At 36.0% G+C, this 15,599-nt stretch overlaps 1 protein-coding gene across 1 annotated transcript; it reads right to left on the bottom strand.

Annotated features, from left to right (window-relative positions):
* Positions 1 to 738: 738 nt before the first annotated feature.
* On the bottom strand, positions 739 to 6,494 carry GCK72_004548 (uncharacterized protein; the record flags this gene model as incomplete). Its single annotated transcript, XM_003101014.2, has 6 exons — positions 739 to 877; positions 1,699 to 1,953; positions 2,885 to 3,135; positions 4,159 to 4,631; positions 6,204 to 6,362; positions 6,425 to 6,494. 6 exons carry the CDS (start codon positions 6,492 to 6,494, stop codon positions 739 to 741), a joined length of 1,347 nt encoding a protein of 448 aa, XP_003101062.2.
* Between the last annotated feature and the right edge of the window lie 9,105 nt (positions 6,495 to 15,599).

Below are 15,599 nucleotides of genomic sequence, written 5' to 3'. Positions count from 1 at the left end.
TTCATAAAATCAAAGACACCAAGAAAACAGAGAAAAACGATCAGAGAGAACAATGGAGTTGGTTGAAAATTATGAAAAGTTCTGAAAAAAAGGACATTTTGGAGATTTTTTTGGAATTTTCAGATATTTTGAATTTATCGCTTTTTTTACTGGAATTTTCAGATTTTTTCGATTGATTGCATGATTTTTCAGTCAAAAAGTAGCAGGAAAACACTAAAATTCGGAGTTTTTCTCGAAAACTTATGGAAAATCGCCTTATTTCTGGAATTTTCAGAAAATTTGGATTAATATTTACGATTTTTCCCAATTTTTCAGTCAAAAAATAGAAAACCAAAAAAAATAGGATTTTTTCTCGAAAATTGAAGCAAAATCGCCAGAAAACTTTGATTTTCGGCCAAATTTTGGAAAAATTTTCAGATTTTTTTGTCGATTTTTTTGATTTTCCTGTATTTTCGAAGAATTTTGATTCTGAATTTGAGAAAACGAAATCCTGAAAAATCGGAAAATTTTAGAAAAATCCTCATTTAAGGCAATTTTTTCTCGATTTTCCTGTTTTTTTTTCGTAGGATTTTTAGTAAAGTTCAGAATAAAAAATACCAAAAAATCTGAAAACTTCAGAGAATTCTATAATAAATTGATCTTTTTCGGGCGAAAAAACTCCGAAAACAGAAACATAACAATAATGAAGAAATAACAAAAAGTATAACACAAACAAAAAAAAAGAAATTAATTGAATCATCACATCTCCGCGTCGCCAAGCATAACCTTCTGAGTCGTCGGCAGATACGATTCCTCTTCGTCGAGTCCTTGAGCCTTCGCACGTCGAAGATCCCGACGTCCACGGGCGTCTCTGATGAGTTTGTGCTCTTTCGCGGCTCTGAAAATATTAGTTTTTTTCAAATTATGGGGGAAATTATGGGGGTTTTTAGGAGGATATCTGTGCATGTGTCTGTGCGTCCTGATTTCCAAATGTCAGTCTGTTTATACGAATGTTCCCGTATGTGTGTCTGAATGGTCATCCAGGTGTATGTCCGGATGTCCAAATTTCAAGATTTCTGATAGTCAACCGGTGTGTCCGGATTTCAACAGTTTTTTCCGTCTTTTGGAAAAATTTCAGCTGAAAATTTCTATAGTGATTTTTCGGTTTTTCTTGAAATTTTTTCGAATTTTGTTCTCAAAAACGGGTTTCTGGGGGTTCAAGATTTTCGCCTACAAAAACTCATTTTTCAAGTACTTTGGTCATATTAAACTTTATAGCGAAAAAAGAAAAAAAACATTTCGAAAATTTTTGATCGAAAAAACAGGAATATTCGAAAAAAATGTCATGAAACCTGTCTGAAAAATGAGTTTTTCGGAGGAAAAAATCTTGAATTTGTATGAAAACTGTAAGTATTTCGAGGGAAGACCCCCAGAAACCAGTTTTTGAGTACTAGATTATAAAAAATTTCAGAAAAATCGAAAAATCGATATTTTTGTTACTCAATTTTAGAAATTTCAGCCGAAATTTTTTTCGTTTTTTTTTTCGGTCAAAAAATATGCATAATTTTGATTGCCGAGAACGTTTCCATTTTTAAATTCGTGGATTTTCAGATTGGATTTGTGAAATCTTAAATTTGATCAGATTTCTAACCTTCCAAATTCCCATATGGCCTAGAAAACGCTGTCTTGAAAACCTAGGCCACCCTCTCTTCAACTCACGCGAAAATATGTTTAGGCACATTGCGATGCTTGGCGATTCGTCTGACTTCCGGATGATTCTTATACGTCTCTCTCAATTTCTCATTATAAGCGAACGCCTGTTTCTCTCGCTTCGTCAACGGACCCAACTTCTCGGCTGCATTCGCTTTCCACACTCGAATATTCATCTCGTTACTACCGGATAACACGAATTTCGAGTCGGCTGACCAGAGGACTGACAACACTGATGCCATTCGTTTCGTGTAGTACACATCTCTGAAATTTGCTTGAATTTTTGAGAAAAATTGGATAAAAATTTTTTTTTTTCGAACTTTTTCAGCCAAAAAATTGCAGGAAAAAAATATTTGGAGTTTCTGGCGGCTGAAATGAGGGATTAAGGATCAAAAATGGCTGAAATTGGCTTTTTCGGTAACGGAATCGACTTTTTAGACCTTAAAATCCTCAAAAAAAGACATTTTCAAACGAAAAATTGAAAATACTACTGTGACAATAGTGTTTCAATAGTGTTTCAAATCGTAAAATTATACAATAGTTTTTTGAATTTGAGTATTTTGAGCCTAAATCTAGATTCTAGAAAAAATTGGGGTTTTAGACTCAAAAATCCTCAAAAACAGGCATTTTTCAGACGAAAAATTGAAATTTCTGTGTAAAAATATGGTAAAAATTAGGTTTTTGAATCGAAAACATCATAAAATAGATAAAATTCCAATAAAATTCAGAGTTTTTCTCGAAAATTGATGCAAAATCATCTGAAAATGTTGATTTTCAGCCAATATTTCTGGAATTTTCAGAATTTTTCAGGAATTTTCTGGAAAAATTTATGTTTTTTCCCTCCAAAGCAGCAAAAAATGAGTTTTCCAGCTGGATACTCCCCTTTTTCGTGGCTAAAAATATGAATTTTGGCAAGAAAATGTGAAATTGAATTGGAAATTCTTATTTTTAGACTAAATTTTGGGATTTTTCAAAGCGGGAAAAGTGGGCGGAGCTTAATTGAAAGCTAAAAACCGGGTTTTTGATGAAAAATCACGAAAAATCAGAGTTTTTCTATCAAAAAATGGAATTTTCGACCTAAAACTACGATTTGCGTTGCATTTTCCGGTTTTTTTCAATCAAAAATTGCTCTTTAATTGCGTTTTTTCACCCCAAAACCCCTCAAAAATCTATATTTTTTCTATGAAACACCCACCTGCTAGTCATATCCCTAGCCTTAAACAACCGAATCGATCTATCGTATCCAGCGGCGACGAATTCCTGTCCAGTCGGCGAATAGTCCACATCCAACACAGCTGAAGTGAATCCCTGATGAGATTGGACAGGGTGTTCCATGTATCTCATATCGAAAGTGTACAAATTAAAGTCTTCCGATGCGACAGTGAACGAGTACGCCTCCATCGGATTCCACGAGATTTTATTCGGACGCATTTTCATTGTCACTTTCTGGAAAGGAATGATGTGACATGCTTCCAAAAAGAAGAAAATTACGATAATTTTGCCTAAAAGTCGCTAAAATTTCTAACAAAACAGGTGAAAAGGTAATGGCTGAAATAGTACATTCCAGTCGAAAATCGCATAGTTGTCAAGGCCCAAGCCGGCCCGGCAAGACCCGAAGGCCCAGGCCGGGCCGGCCTGGTGGAAAATTTTCAAGGCCCGGCCCGGCTTCAAAAATGATATATTTTTTTCCAGATTTTTTCTTAAATTTTGTCAATTTCTTATCGAAAATGTATCTATTTCTAGTGATTTTTCAGAATTTCCTCTAATTCTGAGGGATAGGAAAAAAATGGACTATTTCGCGAAAAAAATTCAAAAAAATTCAAAAATTCAAAAAATTTTGTCTTTGGCGCAATTTTCAAGGTGAAAACTAGATTTTATAAAAGAAATGGTCAAAAATTGGTGTTTTGCACTCCAAATACGGACAAAACAAAGTTTTCCGGCACAAAAATACACGGTCAGATGAAAAGAAGGGTTTCCAGCTGATAATTGCAAGCTCTAATCAATTTTCAACAGTAAAAATGAGTTTTCCAGCTGGGAATCGCGTTTTTGTGGCTGAAACTATGAATTTCGGTCCAATAATCGGGATTTCTTCAGCTTGAAGACTTCATGCGAAAACTGATTACGGTATTCAGGGGCGAATTTTCTGTATTGAAAATGGTCTTAATTGGTCACTGGCCGATCTTTCCGTTTTTGTGTTTCTAGGCCACAGACAATACTGATAACAAGATAAAATTTAAGAATGATCATGAAACGGACGGCTGGAAGAATTTACTGTGGCCTAGAATCACAAAAAAAAGTTCGGCCAGCTGTGGAATTTCGACCATTTTCAGACTGAAAATTCGCTTTAAAGGGGGTTTTTGACTATAAATCATTGGAAAGTCCACATTTTTCTTCACATTTTGAAGAACATATCCAAATTTTTTGCTGCTTTTACCAAAAAATTGCTATTTTTCTAAACATTTTCTCTACCTTAACCGGAACATCCTGTCTCGTATCCAACACAAAAACCGATCGATCGGATCTCGCTCCAACGATAACATTCTCCTCAACAGGATTCGCGCGGCACGTATGAATAGTATCAGTTCCGAGATTATAACTACGAAGAGGCGTCTCACGGAACGGTTTCCACACTGAAATATCCTCTCCACACGTGACGAAATCCGATGAAAACGAGAGATGAGAGACGCCGTAAATGACGCCTTCAAGAGGGATCGAATGTGTTGGAGTCTGTTGTTTCGTGTCGATTACTGTAGAAATCTTCCAATATTTCAGTTGGGCGTCTTGTCCGACGGTCACAAAGTTCTCTCCGTTGGCACAGTCGACTGAGATGTCGTTGACGAGACCTCGATGGGCGTCGAGAGTCGCTTGACACTCACGTGAAGCCAGATTCCAGATCTTGACTTGACCGTCACGGGCACCCGAGAAGATTGTGGATGGGCGGTCTGGAAAAAAATGAGTTTTACTGCTAAAAAATAGAATTTTAGGGCGAAAAATCATCTTTTATCGACTAAAAACGACATTTTTCGGCGAAAAAGGAAAATTTTAGAGCAAAAAGGAGAGATTTCCGGCTAAAAATTGAGTTTTTCGTCTAAAGAAGACAGTCTCTGAGTGGAAAACCTTCATTTTTCTGCTAAAAACAACAATTTTAGAGCAAAATGCGAGTTTTCCGGCTAGAAACGACAACTTTAGGTTGAAAAATGAGAGTTTTTGTGTTAAAAAAGACAACTTTAGGGCGAAAAATGAAAGTTTGTCGGCAAAAAACGACAATTTTAAGTCGAAAAATGAGAGCTTTTCAGGTAAAAACGTCAATTCAAGGGCGAAAAATAAAAGTTTTTCGACTAAAAAAAAAGACAGTGGAAAAATGAGAGTTTTTGGGGTAAAAATGACAATTTTAGGGCGAAAAATAAGAGTTTTTCGGCTAAATCCGACAATTTAAAGGCGGAAACCATCATTTTTCGGGTAAAAACGACAAATTTTAGACCAAAATGAGAGTTTTCCGGCTGAAAACGACAATTTTAGGTTGAAAAATGAGAGTTTTTGTTTAAAAAAAGACAATTATAGGATTACAAATGAGTTTTTCGTCTGAAAACGACCATTTCAGAGCGAAAAATGAGAATTTTTCGACTAAAAACGAAAATTTTAGGGCAAAAATGGATTTTTTGAATGATTTCAGGATCAAAAACATAATTTCCGTCTAAAATTTAAGATTTCGGAAGAGAAGATAGAAGGAAAGTGGGCGGTGGAAGAAGTCGCTGTTTTAGGTGAAAAACGAGAGTTTTTCAGCTGGAAAAGACAATTTCTGAGCGGAAAATCAGACATTTTGGGTAAAAAACCGTCGTTTTTTGGCTAATAAACACAATTTTAGGGCGAAAAATTACCGTTTTTCGGCTGAAAAAACATTTTTCGAGCGAAAAATGAGAGCTTTTCGGCTAAAAACTAAAATTTCAGAGCGAAAAGTGAGACTTTTTCAGCTAAAAAATACAATTTTAGAGAGAAAAATAAGAGTTTTTGAATGATTTCAGACTTAAAAACATCATTTTCAGCTAAACCCCCAGGATTTTGAAAGGGAAGATAGAGTTAGAGACTCAGAAACAGTATTATTCAACTGAAAATAAGTTTTTTGACGCGGTTTTTAAACTGAAATTAACGTATTTTGGGTAAGAACTTGGAGTTTTATCAGTATAAAAGGGGTATTCTGGCTTCTGGCCCACTTTTGCACCTTTTTCTTGAAAAAAAGAACCGAAAACAAATTTTTTGAAGCAAAACTGGCTTTCAGTAAGTTTTGGGCCTATTTTCTGGATTTTGAACTTGAAAAAGCTTTTTCTATCGATTTTCCTCACTTTTTCAACATAAAATCAGTACTTTTTGGTAGTTTTACGTACAAAATTGGAGGAAAAATGTTTTTTTTTGCAAAAAAATTAATTTATAGGGTTTTTTTTTCGATTTTTAATGATTTTCATAGATTTTTCTGTATTTTCCACTCATTTTTCACTTAAAAACTGAATTCTACACACTTGGATGCTTGGCAAGCACTTGAACTCCATCAACATGTCCATCGAGACTGGCGACGAACGGTTTCGCGAAGACTCGCTCCAATTTCGTCGCATTTAGAGCACGTGTGTATTCAACTTGTGCACGGAACGGATCTGCCGGTGTATTGAAGTTTCGGACGACTGAAAATTGGGAAATTTAGGAAAAAACTTGAAAAAATACGAGAAAAATGAATAAAACTCACTTTTGTTTCTTTGATCGACTGTTTCTCTTTGATAAGTGTTCGGATTACGGGAAATCACTTTGATTTTCATTTTGTTACCTAGAAAATTAGATTTTAATGAAAAAAAATCGCTGAAAACCGAAGTAAAAAAATGAAAAAATTATTCTGAAATTAATTGTCGTAAGATAGTGGGCATTGTACGCAAAGTTAACGTCACGGTGTTTGCGGACCTCCGAAATTTTTAATTATTTTTTCTCTTGATTTTCACCTTTTTTCTTAAATTAAAATTGAATTTTAACCGATTTCTTCAGTTTTTTTTACTCAAAAAATCGAAAATTTAATTTTAAATCCAAAAATTCCAGAATTGTTGTCTGTTATTTCTCCAAACACCGGGTAAAATGGCGACATCACTGACAAGCCAGTTAGAAAATTTGCGAACATCCGCAGCACGTCACTTGACTGTCGAAAAGCGACATGTTTCACTTCTTTTCGATCGGAAAGAGGCCGGAAAGCTTACGAATGAGACAGCGCATCGAATTGGTCGGTTTTTCAGGAATTTTTGGGAAAAATAATTAAAAATAACGGAAAAATGGTTACAGGTGTCGCTGGACTCGAGCAAATGAAGCGAATCGATCCGATTTTTGATACGGAGATCGAGAATGATTTGTTCTCAGAGGAAAGGGTGGATTTTGTTAGGTAGGTAGCTGAAACCGGGATATTTTCAGGATTCTGGCCGTGAGGGACAAAAAAATGTAGTTTTTGACAGTGTTAGGTATAACAGCATTAAATCAGTGGTCAAAAATTGCATTTTTACACCGAAAACTGTAGAAAATTTCAGATTTTTGCAGAGAAAACCACAAAATACAGTTTTTCAGCTTGAATTATCTCTTTTTTTTGATAATGATTGGCTCGTTTTAAATGGTAATGGGCTGTTTTCAAGCGAAAATTCAAATTTTTGACCTCCAAAGCAGTGTTTTTCAGACCAAAACGTAGTTTTCTGTGTGAAAATGAGAAAAATTCAAAAAACTTCAAATTTTTGTTCTAAAACACTACAAAAGGTTGTTTTGACAATTAATATGTCAAAAATTCCTATTTTAACTCTGAAAAAGCCAAATTTTTGTTTAAAAATAGCAAAAGAACAACCTTTTTTTGCTGAAAGCTTGAGGAATTTGAGTTTTTTTCAGCTGGAAATGTGGTTCTTTTGCTCCTTTTTAATGAAAATTTGGTTTTTTTCAGGGAAAAGTAGGAATTTTTGACATATTAAATGCCAAAAATAGTTTTTCTGGTGTTTTAGAACAAACATTTGGAGTTTTTCATAACTTTTTTGAACATTTGCACCTAATTTCCACCAAAAATAGCGAAAAAAAACTAAGTTTTCGGCCAAAATCCTCCCCAAATTTTGATAATTTCAGCCCAAAAACCTCTATTTTCACCCTAAAAACATCAATCTTCTTCCAGATCAATGCTGGAAAAAGACGCGAACGATGCTCTCAACAAGCAAATCGAGAAGCTTCTCCTAGAACTCTCCCCATATCTCCATCATTTTCCATGTCAACAAGTGCTCGAATATCTCATTCACACCTATCAAATCTACGCATTCAACGCCGAGACTCTTCTTCTCACATTCCTTCCGTTCCACGAGACAAAAGTCTATTCTCGTCTTCTTCGGATTCTAGATTTCGACTGGAAACGATCGAAAGAGTGGCAGTTTATGCAGCAATTCTTAAAGTCTGAAACTCCGATCCCTTTCGCGTCGATTGCCAAAGCCACCCTGGCCAGCAAGCACTCGATTATCAGTTGTATTACTGATCATATCAGAAAAGCAGTTGATATTGTGGGAAGTGATTATTTAGAAATCAAACATCCGATTCTCTTCAATTTCCACGCGAAACTACTGCTTAGTATGTTTAATGACCCGGAGAAAGTTGACGAAATGATGCTGGCGAAGTTAATGCCATTTATTGAGAATGGTGTGAAGAGCCCAATGCAATCGTTCCGTTATAGTGCACTGGTAGTCATTTCCCAACTAGTTTTGACTGTAAAACTCAAGGAAGAAGTTCTAAATTCTCTCTGTAAACTGCTCATCACAAAACTTCGCGCCGACACTGCGCCAGCCTCAATCTCCACTTTGATGGTTGTGTTCCAGCAGCAAAATGTGCAGAATTTGTCTAAAAACACGCTGAAAAAGTTGCTCCGTCACGATGAATCCATCGATGTTTGGAAGATTCTGAAAGATCTCGCCGAGCGTACCGACACTACAATGTTCTATAATGTGTTGTGGGCGGAGCTTGTGGCGCTGTCAAGGGATTCTGAATCTGAGGAGCAAGCGTTGGCGATTGCGGCTCTTGTGGAGACGAGTGACGATGCGACTCTCCTGACTACGGAGCAAGCTGAAACGTTTCTGAAATTGATTCTGACGGAGGGAATGGAGCAGAATCTGATGGATAAGAAGAAGATGAAGGCGAATATTCGAATGATTGGATTGAGATTCGCCAAGGAATTCGACACGGTTTATGAGGAATTAAAGGCCAAGGATAAGAAGGCGTTGAAGAATGTTGTTAAGGTAGAAATTTGTCAATTTTCGAGTCAAAAACTTGTTAAAAACTGGATTTTCTGGGTTTTGAGGTCAAAAAACTCCGATTTTGACCCTTCAATCTGAAATTTTCACATGTCAGAGCTTCAGACGAGATTTTTACTGAAATTCGCTGAATTTTTCTCTTGAAAACTCGATTTTTCGTGATCAGAATCGAATTTCGAGTCAAAAACCTGTTAAAAGCGGTGTTTTTTTGCGTTTTTGAAGCCACAAAACGTCGATTTTGACTCAAACATTCATTCACTCTGAAATTTTCAGATCCCAATCCATAGACTTGAGATTTTCACTGAAATTCACTTTTCACACTAATCACTAATTTTTTTTTTCACACTAATCACGCAATTTTTCTCTCGAAAACTCGTATTTTCGTATTCTTAATCGAATTTCGAGCCAAAAACTTGTTAAAAACGGGGTTTTCTGCGTTTTTCAAGCCAAAAAACGCCGGTTTTGACCCTTCAATCTGAAATTTTCAAATGTCAGAGCTTCTGACTTGAGATTTTTGCTGAAGTTCACCGAATCTTAATACAAATAACGGAATTTTCACTCGAAAACTCGATTTTCGTGCTCAGAATCGAATTTCGGGCCAAAAACTTGTTAAAAACTGATTTTTTTTCGTTTTTAAAGTCAAAAACTTCGATTTTCACCCAAAAACTCAAATTTTTTACTCACTCTGAAATTTTCAGATGTCAGAGGAGCTTCAAGCGATAGACTTGAGATTTTTACTCAAATTCACTGAATTTTTACACTAATAACGCAATTTTTCTCTCGAAAACTCGTATTTTCGTATTCTTAATCGAATTTCGAGCCAAAAACATGTTAAAAACCGGGTTTTCTGCGTTTTTCGACCCAAAAACTTCGATTTTGAACCTTCAATCTGAAATTTTCAAATGTCAGAGCTTCTGACTTGAGATTTTTGCTGAAATTCACCGAATTTTAATACAAATAACGGAATTTTCACTCGAAAACTTGATTTTCGTGCTCAGAATCGCATTTCGAGTCAAAAACCCTGCTAGAAGCGGTGTTTTTTGCGTTTTTGAAGCCACAAAACGTCGATTTTGACTCAAAAAATCAAATTTTTACCTTCAATCGATACACTTTAGATTCTTACTGAAATTCACCGAATTTTAATACAAATTTTTCGATTTTTCACTCGAAAACTCTGCTTTTTCGCGGTCAGAATCGAAATTCGAGTCAAAAACTTGTTAAAAACGGGGTTTTCTGCGTTTATCGAGTCAAAAAACTCTGATTTTCACCCAAAAACTCAAATTTTTACTCACTCTGAAATTTTCAGATGTCAGACGAGCTTCAAGCGATAGACTTGAGATTTTTTCTGAAATTCACTGAATTTTCACACTAATAACGCAATTTTTCTCTCGAAAACTCGATTTTTCCTGCTCAGATTGGAATTTCGAGTTAAAAAAATGAATTTCTCTCTCGAAATTTATTCGAATTTTTGTTCAAAATTGCTCGATTTTTCTGAGAAATCTCAATTTTGGTTGTAAAAACTCCAAAAAATCACTAAACTGTCATTTTAAATCTCAAAATTCTGTAATTATTCTATTCTGATTCTTTTTATCTGATTTTGCAATGAAAAACTCAACATTTTCTATGTAAAAATGATGGAAAACAAGTTTTTGCACCGAATATATTAATTTCTTACAAAAAATCGAATTTTTTCTAGGAATACCAACTCGAAGACATTGTTCAACTAGCCACTGAAGCAGTCGCCGTTCCACCTCCAACCACCACTTCTGAATCCTCCGCCACGTCGCCAACTGAAATCGCAACGAATTCGAAACTCACAGCCGCCGAAAAAGCACAACTTTTGGCGAATAGTTCCGAGTTTTCGAAACGAGAAGTGTTCTCAGGAGATCCGATAAAAGAGGCGATGAAATGGTTGAACGGAGAGAAATGGTCGAAAGTCGAATGGGCGTTGAACGAGATGGCACAACGGGGAGAGAAGTATTTCAGTAAGAAAGTTGAGGATGACGTCGAGCAGTTTGTGCTCGAAATCGTCAAGATTTGTGCGAGAAGCGATGGAGCGAAGAATTTGGAGACTGGAAGTGTGAAGGCTGCGTTGGCCGGGGTGAGTAGGGTTGAAAAATGAGTAAAATCATTCGAAAAGTGGTCAAACTGGATGAAATTTACATATCTCTGGCTGAAAATAGAGAAAAGTGCGAGAATCCAGCTAAAATGAGTCTAAAATACCTTTTGAAAATCACACATATTAGCTCGAAAATTACGGAGAATTGCTGGAATTTGGCTGAAAATAGAGATAAAATGAGCAAAAATTTCAGCCAAACTGACACACAAATTTGGTTGAGAATAGCGGAAACCATGACGGAGACCAGCTAAAACGAGACTAAAAGTACCAAAATAACTGAAACTTTATTCAGGAAATTGCTGAATTTTGACTGAAATTCTTGAAAAAGTTATTGAAATTAGCTGAAAATATGCTCAAATTGGCTGAAAAATAGCGAAAATTTTAGTCGAACAAATTTTTTTTTGTAGTTTTCAGTCGGAACGGCTCAGAATTCGTCAAAAACTGCTCGAAAAACGCTAAAAAGCTGAAAATTCAACTTGCGCCCGAAACTATGCATTGATAGCTGAAACATGGCTGAAGTTAAGTGAAATTTGATCACCGTTGAAAAGTGCTCGAAATAGCTCTAAAATCAATAAATATAGTTCTGAAAGTGCTCGAAAAGTTGAAAATCGAGCTGAATATTACTAGAAATAGATGAAAATCGGTCCCAGAATCTTTTTATACTGAAATATCTGATGACTTCAATTTCTGGATGATATCTTGATCAAAACGGTAAATGTTTTAGCTAAAAATTATCATTTTTCAACCGAAAAAGTAGTTCAAAACATGGAAATCTCATGACGAATCAATTTTTCGATTTTCCGTTTATTCTCCCATTTCCAGGCGAATCTCTCCCCTCAATTCGTTGCCGATTTGCTCACAAAATTCGATGGAATCTCAGAAAGTGCTCCAAAACGATCGAAAGGACCACAAAAGAAGAATATCGTTGAGAAGACGTTCGGAACAGACGAATCATGGGAAGACTTCAATCAACGCGTCGTTTTTGTGTTGGATTTGTTGAATGCTCGTCAAGTGATTCCGTCGAGTGATAAGGTGTTGGCAGCAATCTTTGCGTTGGTTAAACAGTGAGTTTGAGACGGTTGGAATAGAGTGGAAATAGCAAAATTTCTAGAAAATTGCTTAAAACGGCTGAAAAAGGAGCTTAAAATCGAAAAAAGTACTTTTTTGTTGCAATAATTATCGAAAATTCACAAATTTCTTGAAAAATCTTTGGTAGCTTGATTTGAAGTAGATATACACGAAATTTCAGAACATATAAGACTAGTTTGACTGAAAAGAAACTGAACCCAGTGGTTCTAGCTGAAATTCTCGAAATTTCAGCTTTTGAGACATGAAAAGACTGAAATTCGGGGATAAAAATGAGTTTTTTGGGAACCGTAAAACTACCTGAAATGCTGATTTTTGCTGGCATTTTGCTTAAAAATCTTATCAAAAATTGCCCGAGATTGAATCGGGGATATCCGGATACTCAGAAATTCTAACATTTTCAAACCTGAAATCAGTTGGAACGCGATTTTTCAAAATTAGATCGAAAATTTGCTGTTTTTTTTTGGAAAGTTTTTGACTTTCTGCGTATCCGGATGTCCACGATTCGATTTCGGGCAAGTTTTGTAAGATTTTCAAGCCAAATGCCTCGGAAATTCGAATTAAAGTCAATAAAAATGAGCATTTTAGTTAGTTTTACGGCTTTTGTCATGTCTGTTCGGATTTCTGGGTGTCCGAATGTCCGAAATCTGTTTCTAAGTCAATTTATGTCAATTTTTGTTCAAAATTGATCAAAAACATACATTTTCTTGCAGAGTAAACTCGAAATCCGACATCGAGAGCTCCTCATATCAACAACATCTCGCAGTGAATGCAATCCGCAAAATCCTTGAAAACCCAGGAAAAACGAAAATAGGATCATCAGAAGTCGATATGGATTGTGTGATCGAGACGATGAGATCAACGCACAATCATCATTTATTGAGAGATTGTCTTCGTCTGATTGTGGCCGCTGCGAAGCACACCCCGAATTCTGTCGTCAAACATGTGATGTCTGTGTTCACTTTTATGGGAAACGGAATGCTTCGAAAGGATAACGAATTGACGTTGTCGATTGTGGAGAAAACTGTCGAATCGCTCTTCTCCACTATCATCAATCATTCCGGAGCACAAGTTGTGCTCACCAAACAGCAACAAACCGAGAAATTGATTGAGCTCGCGCGATTGTTTGCAGCCAGCGCTGTAGATATTCCAGCTCACCGACGAGCTCGTATCGCTCAAGCGATCGCTCGAGCGGTTGGTGCTGAAAACGCTTCTACTGTTGTGTTGGTGTTGGTTTCGAGTTTCTGTGCGAGATGGCAACGATCTACGGATGCGGCTGCGCAGGAGGCGATGAAACGGGGATCCGATCAGGATGCGTATGATGATTTGGCGATTGAGTTGTTGAGTGCGTTGAATCCGTTTGAGCAGGTGAGAAATGACTGACTGAAAATAGCTCAAAAGCAAGCGAAAATTTCTGGAAAATTCGCGGAAAAAGTTAGTTTTTCCATTAATTATGCAAAAAACAGGTTAAAATAGCTGAAATTTGACTGGAAATTACTCAAATTCAGACATTTATTGCTGAAAAGAGGTTTAGAACTTTTAAGTTAGGTATACCTGGAAATATCGCTATAAATAGCAGAAACTTTTTGAAATGACTGAAAATTGATTAATACGGTTTTCAGCGATTTTCAGAGAAATAGAGACAATTTATTGAAAATTGACTTAAAATAGCTTAAAAACAGGCGAAAATTTCTGAAAATTCGCTCAAAAAGTTAGTTTTTCCATTGAATTTGAAAAAAATTGATGGAAATTACTGAAATTTGACTGAAAACAACTCAAATTCAGGCATTTATCGCTGAAAATTAATCAAAAGTAGCCTAGAAACCCGAAAACTCACTCGATTTCCCACGATTTTTGATTTTTTTAATAAGTTAGGTATAGCTGGAAATATCGCTCATAAATAGCTGAAACTCGATCTGAAAATTGATCATGACGATTTTTTTTTTCGATTTTTGCTTAGAATTGCTAGGATTTGTATTTATCTGAAATGTTTTCCGATTTACAGCAGAATTGAAGATTTTATTCAAAAAGGTTGTTTTTTTTTAGTAGTTTTCAACATTTTTTCGCTCAAAATTGCTTTTTTAGACGCCAAAAATCTCCCTTTTTTACTGAAATTATCATTAAAACCTCGAAATTTTATTTTCCAAAATCTTTAAAATGCTAACTTTTTCCCGTTTTTCAGCTCTCCAGTGTTCTGGAAATGTGTGAATACGTTCGTCGTCTCGGTGGTGACAAACCACCGGCCACCACCCCGAAATCAACAGTCACCAAGAAAGATCTCGACACGATGATTTTCGACCGCGCCGCCCAAACGCTTCCTCGAATTCGTCACTTCCGTTATGTCGTCGTTACACTAATCTCGAGAATCTTCTCGAATCGAGTATTGATCGAACGACTCGCTGCGTATGACGATGAGGAGTTGCTGAAGAATGCGTTGCCACTGGGAAAGAGACTCATCGAGTGCTCTGTGGAGCTCGATGAATTTGCGAATAAGGAGGCGAATGCTCAGGATGGAAGTGATCCACAGGCGCAGAGATATTGGGTTGCATTCGCGTCGAGAACTGAGGTCGTTTCAGAGAAATTGAGACATTTGTTGCCAGGTGAGAGAGAATTCGGTTGGAAATTGTCTGAAAATGACTGAAAAAGACTCAAAATTGGTGAAAAAGATTACCGAATATCGTAGAAGTCAGGTTGTGGTTGAAAATCAGCTAGAAATAATTGATAAAGGCCGAATAGTAAAAATCTAGATTTTCAATGAATAATGGGCTGAAAATTAGCTGAAAATCGTTGAAATATCGGCAAGAAAATGTAGATTTCAGCAATCGCTACAGTAAAAGAAAAATCTGGAATTTTCTGGAAAAATCGATCTGAAATTGACTGAAAATTACTCGTGAAAAGTTGAGATTTCTAAAAAAGGAGATTTTGGCTGAAAAATCAGACCTAAGAATGATAAGAATTGCCTGAAAACTATAATTTTCATATAAAACATACTTGCAAAATTCCGGGCTGGCCCGCCGGGCCGGCCCGGCCCGGCCCGGTTTCAGCCCGGCCCGGCCCGGATTTGAATTTTTGAATTTTTTTTCACTAGAATTTTTTTTCAATAATTTTTTTGTCTGAAAATTTTCCAAATTTTTTCTCAAGAATATCAAAAAATCAGTTTTAAGCGAGTTATGAGACCTCAAAATTCCAAAAATCGCTCCCCGTCGTCATTTTTTCAGTACATTTCAATAGAAATGCTCCTCGTCTGAACGTGAAATGCATTCATAAATGTTCATTTTTCGAATTTTTTCTTGAAATTTTTTGAAAATATTGCTTTCACGTGTAGGACGAAGAGAAATTCTATTGAAATGTACTGAAAAAGTGCACGACTAGCATCGATTTTTGACATTTTGAGGTCTCATAATTCGCTTTAG

The sequence above is a fragment of the Caenorhabditis remanei genome, chromosome II (genome assembly GCF_010183535.1).
Source record: "Caenorhabditis remanei strain PX506 chromosome II, whole genome shotgun sequence".
NCBI classification, from domain to species: domain Eukaryota; kingdom Metazoa; phylum Nematoda; class Chromadorea; order Rhabditida; family Rhabditidae; genus Caenorhabditis; species Caenorhabditis remanei.
This window is presented reverse-complemented; position numbering and strand designations above follow the sequence as displayed.